At 48.6% G+C, this 15,033-nt stretch overlaps 1 protein-coding gene across 1 annotated transcript; it reads right to left on the bottom strand.

Annotated features, from left to right (window-relative positions):
* Positions 1-2,610: 2,610 nt before the first annotated feature.
* LOC137517906 (E3 ubiquitin-protein ligase TRIM11-like) lies at positions 2,611-13,898 on the bottom strand. Its single transcript, XM_068234984.1, has 2 exons — positions 13,748-13,898; positions 2,611-5,324 (listed from the first exon to the last, which is right to left on the bottom strand). The coding sequence occupies exons 1-2, from the start codon at positions 13,833-13,835 to the stop codon at positions 3,559-3,561; spliced, it is 1,854 nt and encodes a 617-aa protein (XP_068091085.1). The 5' UTR covers positions 13,836-13,898; the 3' UTR covers positions 2,611-3,558.
* Between the last annotated feature and the right edge of the window lie 1,135 nt (positions 13,899-15,033).

Genomic DNA, 15,033 nt, shown 5'->3' with positions numbered 1-15,033 from the left:
TGCCGACTGTCATTTCAATATTTACCTTTGCTGGCTCCAGCGGGGGCGCTGTGGCGGCTTTCCATTCCGAACTACACGGAAATACCTGATCTCATTCGGGTCCGCTCTACTGCGCAGGCGCAGGAAACTTGCGCCTGCGCAGTAGAGCGGACCCGACGGCGATCGGGTATTTCCGTATAGTTCGGAGCCGACAGCCGTCAGAGCGCCTGCGCAGGAGCCAGGAAGGTAAATATTGACGTCACCGCTGCCCGGACTCCACGGAGGGCTGCAGCGAGACCCCTGACGGATGGAGGACGGCGTGGGAAGCCTCATTAGGATCCGGAGGCTTCCCCCACCCGAGGTGAGTACCCCCCAGGGGATCTTTTCATGTTACAGTTCCTCTTTAAGACCTGAAATGGAGGAGTGGCAAAGTGAAGTAGGCAGCTGTTAGTCAATGAGGAGGAGCTATAAACCAAAGTTACCTTCCCTACCCAGCCATTGCTCAGTTCCACTTTCTTCAGTCACGTCCACTGCACCTGCGCAGCTCTGGCCACACACAGCCTCGTTCACCAGAAGCTTCCTGCATAGTAGATTCTCTCGTACTGTGCATGACCCTTTCGGTGATTGGAGCGCGAACGAGGATGCGTGCAGCCAGGGCAACTTACAAGTCAGCCATAACAAACCTGAGCCACGGCAGGGAACCAGAGGACCGTTAGCCATTGTCACTGGCACATGGTGGCTGCAGGGGGCTGGCAGAAGCCCCAGGTAAGTGTAACTTGTTTCTTTTTTCTCCCTCAAATGTACTTTAGGTCCGTTTTAGTCACTGCTTATACAGGTCCAGGTTCCAGCCCAGCACCATTATAGGTATATGGGAGTAACGCCTGGTATAGTAAACTCTGATATAATAAAACTTCTGTTATAGTAAACCTGTTTTCCTTTTACCCCAGCAGTATTCTGTGTCTATACAATAGTAGAAACTGGGCAGGTGCATGCGTCATACGTCCACCAGAGACCCACGACTCGTGGTCGCTAGGCGGGCTGGCAGCCACCTGTAGCCTGCTCGCTATCTGCACACTACTCTGGGCCTACATGGAGTAGCTCAAAAGCACCAGCCGGTGAGACCTGTGCTCCCTGTGTAAGCTGCTGCCTGATTACTGAGGGAACTGCCTGTCATCTGTGACTTGCTTGTGCATGGCTGCAACGCTACAGCAGCATCCAGGCTGCACAGAAATGTGGACAGGGGAGCTCACCATCAGTACTATACCTGCATTACCTGGTGAGGCCTATGCTTCCTGTGCAAGCTGTTGCATGATTGCATACAAATCCCTGCATATTGAGCACTGTGCATGGGGTTCTAGCTGATGCTACGTACACACATGCGACAACGATCATTCGTTAAGAACGACGAACGAACTTTTAATTGATGAAAGAACGACCTAAGTAAAGGTAGTTTTAAAATGTGTGTAACGATCTGATCGTTAGAACGAACGTTACATCACAGAAAGCAACTATTGCGCCTGCGCATAAAAATGAGAAGTACCATGGAGAAATAGTGAAATGCGCATGTCAAGCCTAGTACAAACGATCGTTTCCAACGATGTACTACTTTTGCAAACGATCGTCGTTGGTTAAAATCCACCGAGACAGAACTTTCTTTTGTAGCGATTTGGCTCGTTCGTCGTTTGCCTTAATAGTCGGTGGTTCGTTTTTTGTAACGATCGTCGTTGGTAAAGATCGGGGAACGATCGTTACAAACGACTATAGTCGCATGTGTGTACGCACCTTTAAACACTGTCTATGCTCCCCAACCCTGTCCTCAAGGCCCACCAACCGTACAGGTTTTGCAGGAAACCACAAACATGCACAGGTGAGGTAATTAAATGTCTTAACAGAGCTGATTATCTACCTGTGTGGATTTCCACAAAACATGCACTGTTGGTGGGCCTTGAGGACAGGGTTGGGGAACTACTTTATGTGCCTGAGTACGACAATTTCTGATATAGTAAACGTCTGATATAGTAGAACTACTTTGCCCGGTCCCTTGGAGTTTAATATGAAGGGATTCTACTTTAGCTGCTGACTGGACACTGAATGGCTGCTCTATACAACACAAGCAACACCGTAGTACACAGGACAGGGGGCATGCGAGAACGGGAGTGAGAGAAACAAGTCCACTGTCCGCCTGACCACACCACTCAAGATTGATTTGTCGTTCACCAGGAAGAAGAGAGGAGCCGGTGTAATGTCAGAATGGGCAGCCAGAGAGCAGCCCAGCACGCTGAAGGGAAACGTCATCACGTACTAGGAGCATCGGGCTACATGTCATCAGAACGTGACAATGGGCTCTATTCCCAAAACCTTGTGCGGTAACTCTTTTTTGGGTGAAAAATTACCTCCAGTGATAATTCACTAAAAATAGTGAAAATAGTGAGTATTCACTAAAAATGCACCAAGTGTGATAAACAGGTGATAAAACAGTAATATGTACGGAAAAAAAGCTTGTTTGACCACTGTAGGGCAGCCCATATGCTTGTCACCGATTACACAGAGACGACCCAGAAAAAGCGACCAATTTAAAGTGGGACCTCAACTCGGGCGCAGGACAGAATGAAAACATATATAAATGCACCCTGTATGTATATAGTTTAGCCTGTCTAATTCCCCCTCATCGGTGAATAATCACAACTGTAATTTGAGCTCTCAGCTGTGCCAGCTGGCTGCCTCAGCAGAGCAGCTAATGTGTGAACACAGAATGTTAACCCTATGTCTGCTTCCATGCAGGAAGTACATACACTGAAGATTTTTTTGTTAGATTTGTATCAACTGTAACAAAAAAAAAGGTTTTTCTTTAAAGATTATTATGCTGTTGCTTATATTTTAGAGCAGAGATGAATTTCGTCCTCGGCATCTATAAAATCAGCTCAAAAGGCTCCATCCTAAAGGCCAAAAGCAGAAGTGATAATTATCACCTACCATTTGTAGGTGATAAAAAAAAATCCTTATTTTAACACCATCTTTTCAATGGAGAATCTCAAATTGGAGATACATTTTGAGGTAATTACCACATTTTTACCTCATGAGGTAATTTAGGGAGAAAAACATTTGTGAATTTCAAAATGGAGATATCTTGGTCGGTATTTATCACTACCTAATTTAACTCATTGTGAATAGAGCCCAATGTGGTATGCATGCCCGCGTTTCTGCTGCTGCTGCCTCCGCCCACCACCAGCACTGTCATCAGCATAATAGCCTCCTACTGCCCTCCCCTATCCTCCGCATCATTTTCTGCATTGCATTAGTGAGGTGCTGAGTGTGTGTTATCCTTGTATTGCCTGATAGAGGATGGTGGTTGGGGGATGTGGTGTTGCTGCACTCAACCAACTATTTCAATTTGGCGGCGAGGGGCGGAGCAGAGCAGCACTAAAATTATACTCTTTACCGAAGTTCTTTCACGCTGCAGCAATGGGGGATGATGCAGCATGCACGTACGTACGTACTACATACGCATGCGCAGAACCAACAGAGCTGCCCAATCTGCGGGGCTGCCCATTCTGACATTACACCGGGTCAGAAAGTATGCTACTGTAATATGGACAGGGGGTGCAGAATGGAGGTGGTGCCAGCTGGAGCAGCACCGTGACATGTTGCAACGGCACCTACAACGTTCCGGACTAGGGAGACGGTGATCAAATTACCTCTGCCTTGTTTGTGCCTCTCCAGTGCACGGGCCTGTTTGCGCTTGCCACCTCTACAACCGCGGGCCCTATGTCTGTGCTCCTGCTTGCCTCTTCTGTTACATATATTTATACAACCTTCCACTACACATAATGCAGCATGGAGGGGCTCAGTGAAGGTGGCAGTGAAGGTGTGGAGGTGTCTGATCGGGACACAGAGATCATAAAAGGACAGCCGCCCGGCCTCATAATCCAGATATATCCCGACTCTATTACTGGAGACAATGTCAGGTAACAGGATCCATTTGCAATCATGCACCACAAAAAACTTATTTTTATAGTTCAACAAACACCAGGCCTTATTATGTCCCGTCAGTGACTGATCTCCTCTCCTGTTTACACTGGGGTAACACATTCCCACAGAAAACCACTCCGATTTACTGACATCCACTTCCCAGTAATGTCTCCCTGAGGAGAAACTCTGGCTGCTTATCACCTGAGGGTATGTCTGAAATCTCTCTGGTGTTTCTGGGCGATTCTGGCTGATATCTGACCTGCATACAATTTTCATGTCATCTGATATATGTAGCTTATTATGAGCTGTGTTTATATCCAGTAATATGTCTGTAGCTTCCTGTATGATGGAGCCTCCAGTTACCCCGGCTATTATATCAGATAACCCTGTGTATAATGTGTGTGAGATGAGAGCCACATCCAGATCCCGCCCATCATGTCTCTCTCTGTCCTCCTTATCTCCCTCCTCAGTGTCACACAAGTCACCTGTGTGTGATTCCTGTAAGACAGTCAGTGGGTCAGTCATGTTACACAGCTCCTCAATGTGACGCATCTTCCTGGACAGCTCGGCCTTCTTTATTTCCAGCTGCTGAATGTAAACAGACAATGGCAGAGAAAGCTTTTCCTCCTGCCTGGAAACCCCTCTCAGGACTCTCTTCTCCAGGTCATCCAGCTGTCTCCTGAGGTCTCTAAACAGGGCAGTGACTCTCTCTGTTACACCAGATGACTTTTCATGGACTTTTCTTTTGTTCTCCTGCAGACTCTGGACTTCTTTCTCAGTCTCCTCTCTCTTAGTGATCAGTTCCTGCAGATTGTTTCTTAACTTCTGTTTCTTCTTCTTGGAGGCCTCATCCAGAGTCTCCACCTTGTGTCCCTGGTGGTCTCCATCCAGCCTGCAGGACACACAGATACAGGCAGCATCTGCAAGGCAGTAATACTCCAATATCTTCTTATGGACGGAGCATTTCCTGTTCTCCAGGGAAGTGGTGGGGTCACACAAGACGTGTTCTGGTGACTTGCTGTGGACTCTCAGGTGATTGTCACACAGAGAAGCTTCACACATCAGACAGGACATAACAGCCGGTACAGGAGAGTGAATACAGTAAGTACAGAAGACTCCAGTCTCTTCCTGAGCAGAGTGGAAACTCTCCACAATATCACACAATGTTATGTTCCTCTGCAGTACCGGCCATGCCTCTAACACTTCTTTGCATTCAGGACAGGTAAAAACTCCAGACTCTTCCATCTCCTGTATATACAACACCTGATCTATACACAGTTCACAGAAGGTGTGTCCACATCTCATGGTCACAGGATCTGTATAAATGGTCAAACAGATGGAACAGTCCAGCATTTTCCTCAGATCAGACGCCATTCCTAAAAGCAGAGGAGAGAAATGAGAGTAAAAGTCTAAGGAAGCAGAAGGTGCGCTATAGATCTCAGTACAGCGTGTGGCTGAACCAACCTCCCTCATAGAGATACAGTAAACAGACATTGGCTGAGGAAAAGAACACAAAATGTTTGAAACGTTTGAAGTTATACTGAATCTGGTGCATCTATGGTGCAAGGGCATCTTGTAGATCTTCTCTCCGACCCCCAATTATGTTCCCTTTAAGCCACATCCACACAGCTCAAACAAAAGTCTTTTAAATGCACGATTAACAACTTGAAGAAGTTGGACAACTTTTGTCAAGACGACAAGCCGTTATTACTGATAAGAGGCAAACAACAACCGATAAGACACAGCTCGAGTCACTCCAGCAGTTGGATTGATTTGAGCTGCGCCTCATCAGTCGTTGGTCGCCTCTTATCAGTGACAACGCCCTGGCTTGATAAAGAGAGAGGAGAAGATTAAACAACTTGAAGAAGTCACCAAAAATGTAACTAGCGGCCTGCGAGGGACCAGAGGATCGGTTTGAGAAGGTGAAGGCACGGGAGCGCTGCAAGTTGTTGGTGGAGGCTCCATGTAATTGAAACTTTTTTTTTTTTTTTGTCGGATAAGGTTCACTTTAAATCTGACAGTAAATACAAAAACAGGGTAGGTAGGCTAAATAATTTATCTGATTTTTTTTCCAGTTAAAGAGACTCGGAAGCAAACAAAAATTGCTATTTTTACCTTGTAGTTCGCTTCAGTAGTCTCAGAGGAAAACCGCTGCATCCCCAAGACAAAAAAAAAAAAAATAAAAAATAAAAAAGGGCTTTATACCCCCAAATCCCAGGGCAAAATCCCACAGCTTTCTTGGTCATGGATTTTGCTGCCCGGGGAGGCAGAGCTTTGAGCTGTAGCTCTGCCTCTACTGACATCAATCACCGTGCGGATATCCACCTCTCCCCGCCCCTCTCTGTGAAGGAAGACTGAGAGGGGTGGGGAGAGGCAGAGATCTGCAGTGATTGACATCAGTAGAGGCAGAGCTACAGCAGAAAGCTCTGTCTCTTTCAGGAAGCGTTCTGCGGATTGTCCGCCAGGGATTTGAGGGGGTCTAAAGCCCTCATTTTGGCTCGGGGATTTGAGATGGCTCAAACCTCCGATTTTCAGTTCGCGAACCGCCGCAAAAAGTTCGGTTCGCGCTAACTTTTTGAACTGCAATAGACTTCAATGGGGATGCGAACCTTGAAAACTAGAAACATTTATGCTGGCCACCAAAGTGATGGAAAAGAGGTTTCAAGGGGTCTAACACCTGAGTTTTTTCATGGATGAGTGGGATAGACGCCAAAAGTCCAGGAAAAAAAAAAATAATCTAGATTTGACGCACAGCAGCACTTTAACCCTCCTGGCGGTTTGCTAAAAATCCGCCAGGGGGCAGCAAATGCGTTTAAAAATTCTTTTTCATGTAGCGAGACAAAGTCTCGCTACATGATAGCCGCTGCTCAGCGGCACCCCCCCAGCCCCTCCGATCGCCAGAGGCGATCGGAGATCAGGAGATCCCGTTCAAAGAATGGGATCTCCTGGGAGGACTTCCCCCGTCGCCATGGCGACAGGGCGGGATGACGTCACCCGACGTCGTGATGTCAAGGGGGACTCCGATCCACCCCACAGCGCTGCCTGGCACTGAGTGGCCAGGCAGCGCACGGGGTCTGGGGGGGGGGGGGCGGCTGCGGGTCGACGGATAGTGGCGGCGATCGGGCACTGCACGCAGCTACCAAAGTGCTAGCTGCGTGCAGCATAAAGAAAATTATGCAAATCGGACCAGCGGGGCCTGAGGGGTGCCTCCCGGCGGCATAGCCCGTGCTCAGCACGAGCTTACCGCCAGGGAGGTTAAAAGCAGATCCGAGGTGTGTGTGTGTGTGGTGTGTGGTGTGTGGTGTGTGTGTAAGTCAGTCTATATACACACATACACACATACATACATACATACATACATACACCACTAGCTGATTGCCCGGCGTTGACGTTTTCGCGATCACGGCTTGACCGATTTGAACTAAACTTGGTACACAGATCCCTTACTACCTTGGATGATATGTTCTGGGGGTCTCGCGGCGCCCCTGCACACCTGGGTGGAGCTACAAACAGCAAATCAGATTACACCCATTCAAGTCAATGGAAAAAAAATGTAAAAGGCTGTCATTCTCACAGTAATCGAGCCACAGTCCCCACACTTTGCACAGTTGGTCACTTGGTGACCGAGGTTACAAATCCAGGAAAAGTGGGCGGAGCATAAAAACAGCCAATCAAATTTCAGCCGTTCATTTTAAAAATGGGAAAATGTAAACTGCAGCCATTCTTAGACTGTTAATCGCAGGGTTCTCAAACTTGCCACAGTTGGTCACTGGGTAAATGAGATTAAGATTCAAGAAAGTGGGTGGAGCCTACAACAGCCAATCAAAATTCACCTATTGATTTTCAAGGGGAATATTTACTTTGCTGCCATTCATGCACTCTTAATGGCAGAGGCCTAACATCTGCTACAGTCAGTCACTGGGAGACTGAAATTTAAATTCTGAAGGGAGCGGGCCAAAAACAGCCAATCAGATTTGTTTAATTTCAATGGTAAAATGCAACTTATTGATCCCAAAGCTCATAAACTTGGTCATTAAGTGACTGTATGTCAAAATTAGAAATAGTGGGCAGAGTCAAAAACAACTAACTTTTTACATGGGGAAATGTAAACTGCAGCCATTCTCACACGGTTAATAGCAGAGGCCTCAAACCTGCTACAGTCAGTCGTTAAGTGTTTGGGGTTCAAATTCAGTAAAGGGGCGGAGCCAAAAACACCCAGATTTCTTTGCTGGATAAACTGCTTCCATTAGCACAATTTTGATGCCAGGAACCCAAAAGCTTACAAACTTGGTCATTGAGTAGTGACTGTGTGTCAAGGTTACAAAAAGTGGGTGGCGTTGAAAACAGATTTTTCTGGGAAATTGTAAACTGCAGCCCTTCTTCACTGTTAATGGCAGGGTTCTCAAACTTAGCATAGCTGGTTACTGGGTGACTGGGATTAATAATCAGAAAAGTGGGTGGAGCCTAAAATGCCAATCAAAAATCACATGTCGCTTTTCAAGGAGAATATTAAAATTGCTGCCATTCTTGCACCGTTAATGGCACAAGCCTCAAACCTGGTACAGTTGGTCATTGGGTCACTGAGGTTCAAATTCAGAAAAGGGGACAGAGCCACAAACAGTGAATCAGATTTGTTTCATTTCATGGGAAAATACAAATTATTGATGCCAAGGACCTCAAAACTCACAAACTTGGGCATTGAATAGTGACTTTGTGTCCAGGTTACAAAAAGTGGGCGGAGCCAAAAACAAATTTCACTGGGAAAGTGTAAACTGCAGCCCTTCTTACACTGTTTATTTCCGGGTTCCCAATCTTTGCCCAGATGGTCACTGAGTGACTGAGATATTCAGGGAAGTGGGTGGAGCCAATAATAGCCAATCAAAATTCACCTGTTGATTTTCAAGTGGAATATTTAAATTGCTGCCATTTTTACACTGTTAATACCAGATGCCTCAAACCTGCTACAGTTGGTCATTGGGTGACTGGGGTTCAAATGCTGGAGAGGGGTGGAGCCACAAACAGCCTATCTGATTTGTTTAATTTCTATGGGAATATCCAAATTATTGATGCCAAGGACTCCAAAGCTTACAAACTTGGTCATGGAGTGTTTGTGTGTTAGGGTTAGAAAGTGGGTGGAGACAAATACAAATTTCACTGGGAAAATGTACACTGCAGCCATTCTCTTAATGGCAGGGTTTTTAAACTTTGCACAGTTGGCCACTGGGTGACTGGGATTAATATTCAGAAAAGTGGGTGGAGCCTACAAAAGTGAATCAAACTTCACCTGTTGCTTTTCAAGGGGAATATTTAATTGCTACCATTCTTGAACTGTTAATGGCACAGCCCTCAAACCTGGTACAGTTGGTTATTGGGTGACTGGGGTTCAAATTCAGAAAAGGGGGTGGAGCCACACACACTCAATCAGATTTGTTTCATTTCAATGCAGATTATTGATACCAAAGACCGCAAAGCTCACAAACTTGGTCAGTGAGTAATTGTGTGTTAGGGTTAGAAAAAGTAGGCGGAGCCAACACCAGCCAAATACATACTTGGGCAACCAGCTAGTATATCTATCTATCTATCTATCTATCTATCTATTAGGGCTGCACGATTTTGGGTAAAAATCGAAATTGCGATTTTTCTCTTTGAAATTGAGATTTCGATTTATTCACGATTTTTTTCTCAAAACAAGCTTTAGCGGGGGGCGGGGTCAGGAGCCTAGCTATGGCGGCCTCTGTGTCAGAAAATTTTGCTGTGAGTTCGCATTGCATTTCAGGCAATGCACATTTGTAAAGCCTGAAGCCCTCTATGATGACCCCTCGGCTTAACAATGTGCGTGCGGTAGTACTAATGTGCGGCTTACGGGACTCTTATGAGCCGGGCAGCGGGGGGCGGATCCACTGACAGAAGCAGTGCATATTCATGAATGCTAATGAGCCGGGCGGCGAGTCCAGTCCGGAGCGGCACACACAGCTTCACCAATCACTGGATAGCGATGGTATGACGGCAGCGGTAGGCGGAGCTGTACAGAGCTTACAGCTCCGCCTACCACCTCCGTCATTCCATTGCTTTCCAGCGATTGGAGAAGCTCTGTGCCGCTCTGGACTGGACTCCCCCCCCCCCCCCCCCCCCGCTGCCCGGCTCATTAGCATTCATGAATATGCACTGCTTCTGTTAGTGGATCCGCCCCCCGCTGCCCGGCTCATAAGAGTCCCGTAAGCCGCACATTAGTACTACCGCACGCACATTGTTAAGCCCCCAGCCCCCCCGGCTCATTAACATATGGAATATGCACTACGGCGTCTCTCCTCGGCGCGTAGCGGTAGGCGGACCACGTGGCCAAGCACGGGCACAGAAAACCGCCGGACACTGACGATCCCCAGATAGTCTTCACAGGAACCGCGGTTTCGGTTTAAAACCGGAAAAATCGTGCAGCCCTACTATCTATCTATCTTGTTTGTAAACATTACACATAGGTAGGCTTATCTGTATAATGAGCACTCAGCATGTAAAAAAATAAAATAAAAAAATATAAATTCCCCCTCCTCGTCTCTGCCTCTGAAATCAATGGCTAGTAACACCTCCTCCTCCTGCCTAGACTGAGCTCCCATGAGCCCTTGCTACTGCCAAGGCTCTCTGAAAACCTGTGATATAGATACACATATACATTGATATAGACACAGCACCGTACAGGCAGACAAACACACACAAAATGCAGCACCAGGAGCGCGCGCACACGCACACACACACACACACACACACACACACACAATGCAGTACCAGAAGCACACACACAGCACTGTACCCACAATGCAGCGCCAAAGGCACACACAGCACTATACACACAAAGCAGTACCAGAAGCACACACACAGCACTGTACACACAATGCAGCACCAGAGGGTCACAAACCACTGTATACACACACGCACACAAAGCAGTACCAGAAGCACACACGGCATTGAACACACAATGCAGCGCCAGAGGCACACACAGCACTGTACACACAATGCAGCACAAGGGGGACACACACAGCACTGTTCACACAATGCAGCGCCAGAGGCACACACACAGCACTGTTCACACAATGCAGCGCCAGAGGCACACACACAGCACTGTACACACAATGCAGCACCAGGGGGACACAAACCACTGTATACACACACACACACACACACACAAAGCAGTACCAGAAGCACACACGGCATTGTACACACAATGCAGCGCCAGAGGCACACACAGCACTGTACACACAATGGGCTCTATTCTCAATCATTTTCTGCATGCGGAAATGCACTTGCGGTAAATTTCCGACTGAAATAAGACCATCGTAACATTCACAAAATTAATAAAATTGTAAGCATTGTTTCCCCGCATGTGTAAAGAGCGTGGTAAAATTCCCCAAAAGTCGATATACTCCAAAGGGGAAAGAAAAAAAAAAAAAAAAAAAAAAAAAAAAAAAAAAAAAAGGGGGCGCATTATTTCTAACTACCGATTTTATATCACCTACAAGTACTTGGTTATATATTTTGCTTCCTATCGCCATAATTGGAGTCTGGAGCCTTGACCGTTTGACAATATTTTTAGGTCACTTTTTTCTGCATGGTTCCAGCATGTTTACTCAAATTTTTTTTTATTTTACGCATTCCTCCTGCATGCGGAAAACATGCAGGAAATTTTTAGTAATGTGGGGGGAAAAAAATGCGGAAATTATCACTGCCGAAAAAAAATAATCACTTACCACATGTGTGATTGCAAATAGAGCCCAATACAGCACCAGGAGGCACACACAGCACTGTACACACACAATGCAGCACCAGAGGCGCGCGCACACACACACACACACACACACACACACACACACAATGCAGCACCAGAGGCGCACACACACGCACACACACACAGCGCTGTACACACACCATGCAGTACACACACACACACAGCGCTGTACACCCACCATGCAGCACACACAGCGCTGTACACCCACCATGCAGCACACACAGCGCTGTACACCCACCATGCAGCACACACAGCGCTGTACACATACCATGCAGCACACACAGCGCTGTACACCCACCATGCAGCACACACAGCGCTGTACACCCACCATGCAGCACACACAGCGCTGTACACGCACCATGCAGCACACACAGCACACACAGCGCTGTACACACAGCACACAGCGCTGTACACACACCATGCAGCATACACACAGCACTGTGCACACACCATGCAGCACACACAGCGCTGTACACACACCATGCAGCACACACAGCACTGTATACACACACCATGCACAGAGGTCTCACTCCTCCAGTCTCCCCTTCCAGCACTTAGAGTGATGATTCCTGGCTGCTTCCCTCCCCTCCAGCACATGTGCTAGTACACACAGGAACACCGAGCATCCCAGTCACATATCCCGCAGGTGGAAGCACACAGCACTGTACACACAATGCAGCACCAGAGGCGCACACAGCACTGTACTCTCACACACACACACACACACACACACACACACACACACACACACACACACACACACACACACACACACACAATGCAGCACCATGCGGCACACACACCATGCGGCGCACACACAGCACTGTACACACACAGCACTGTATACACACACACACACACACACACACACACAGCACTGTACACACACCATGCAGCGCGCACACACACCATGCAGTGCACACAGCTCTGTACACACACCATGCAGCACACACAGCGCTGTACACACACCATGCAGCACACACAGCGCTGTACACACACCATGCAGCACACACAGCGCTGTACACACACCATGCAGCACACACACCATGCAACACACACAGCGCTGTAAACACACCATGCAACACACACAGCGCTGTACACACACCATGCAACGCACACAGCGCTGTACACACACCATGCAACGCACACAGCGCTGTACACACACCTTGCAGCGCACACAGCGCTGTACACACACCTTGCAGCGCACACAGCGCTGTACACACACCTTGCAGCGCACACAGCGCTGTACACACACCTTGCAGCGCACACAGCGCTGTTACACACACCTTGCAGCGCACACAGCGCTGTACACACACCTTGCAGCGCACACAGCGCTGTACACACACCATGCAGCGCACACAGCGCTGTACACACACCATGCAGCGCACACAGCGCTGTACACACACCATGCAGCGCACACAGCGCTGTACACACACCATGCAGCGCACACAGCGCTGTACACACACCATGCAACGCACACACACCGCTGTACACACACCATGCAACGCACACACACCGCTGTACACACACCATGCAACGCACACACACCGCTGTACACACACCATGCAACGCACACACACCATGCAGCGCGCACACAGCTCTGTACACACACCATGCAGCGCACACACCATGCAGCGCACACACCATGCAGCGCACACACCATGCAGCGCACACACACACCATGCAGCGCACACAGCTCTGTACACACACCATGCAGCTGTACACAGCACTGTACACACACCATGCAGCGCACACACCATGCAGCGCACACAGCTCTGTACACACACCATGCAGCGCACACAGCTCTGTACACACACCATGCAGCGCACACAGCTCTGTACACACACCATGCAGCGCACACAGCTCTGTACACACACCATGCAGCGCACAAACCATGCAGCGCACACACACACCATGCAGCGCACACAGCTCTGTACACACACCATGCAGCTGTACACAGCACTGAACACACATCATGCGGCGCACACACCATGCACAGAGGTCTCCCCTCCCAGCACTTACTCAGGGTGATGGTCTCTGGCTGCTGCCCAGCACTGGCCTCTCCTCCAGCACACGTGCTACACACAGCAACACCGAGCATCCCATTCATATATCCCGCGGGAGGAGGGGCCTGGTCACATGACTGGGCGATGGGCGTGTCCTCATCTCTATAGCTGGGATTCCTGGGAGTGCTGGGCTACGGGAGCATGGCCGCCGCACCTGATTAGAGCAGGCATCAGCCAATGGCCGATCTACCCAGGAGGAGGATCCTGTGGCAGAATGAGAGGATGATCTGCTAGTGATGTCTGCATTACTGCTGGATGTATCTCCTCTGTGATGGGAGCAGCTCCTGGTGTGGAGACAAATCCCTGTGTCCTCCTGCTGCTGCCCCATCCCTGCCTCTACTACTGCTCATGGCTACAGCTGTGTAATATATATTGTATCCCTGCGTCCTCCTGCTGCTGTCCCATCCCTGCCTCTACTACTGCTCATGGCTACAGCTGTGTAATATATACTGTATCCCTGTGTCCTCCTCCTGCTGCCCCATCCCTGCCTCTACTACTGCTCATAGCTACAGCTGTGTAATATATACTGTATCCCTGTGTCCTCCTCCTGCTGCTGCCCCATCCCTGCCTCTACTACTGTTCATAGCTACAGCTGTGTAATATATACTGTATCCCTGTGTCCTCCTCCTGCTGCTGCCCCATCCCTGCCTCTCCTACTGCCCATAGCTACAGCTGTGTAATATATACTGTATCCCTGTGTCCTCCTGCTGCTGCCCCATCCCTGCCTCTCCTACTGCTCATGGCTACAGCTGTGTAATATATATTGTATCCCTGCGTCCTCCTGCTGCTGTCCCATCCCTGCCTCTACTACTGCTCATGGCTACAGCTGTGTAATATATACTGTATCCCTGTGTCCTCCTCCTGCTGTCCCATCCCTGCCTCTACTACTGCTCATGGCTACAGCTGTGTAATATATACTGTATCCCTGTGTCCTCCTCCTGCTGCCCCATCCCTGCCTCTACTACTGCTCATAGTTACAGCTGTGTAATATATACTGTATCCCTGTGTCCTCCTGCTGCTGCCCCATCCCTGCCTCTACTACTGCTCATAGCTACAGCTGTGTAATATATATACTGTATCCCTGTGTCCTCCTGCTGCTGCTGCCCCATCCCTGCCTCTCCTACTGCTCATGGCTACAGCTGTGTAATATATACTGTATCCCTGTGTCCTCCTGCTGCTGCCCCATCCCTGCCTCTCCTACTGCTCATGGCTACAGCTGTGTAATATATACTGTATCCTTGT

This window comes from Hyperolius riggenbachi, chromosome 5, assembly GCF_040937935.1.
Source record: "Hyperolius riggenbachi isolate aHypRig1 chromosome 5, aHypRig1.pri, whole genome shotgun sequence".
Lineage (NCBI taxonomy): Eukaryota > Metazoa > Chordata > Amphibia > Anura > Hyperoliidae > Hyperolius > Hyperolius riggenbachi.
The sequence above is the reverse complement of the archived record's forward strand: the minus strand, read 5'-3'. Positions and strand labels throughout refer to the sequence as shown.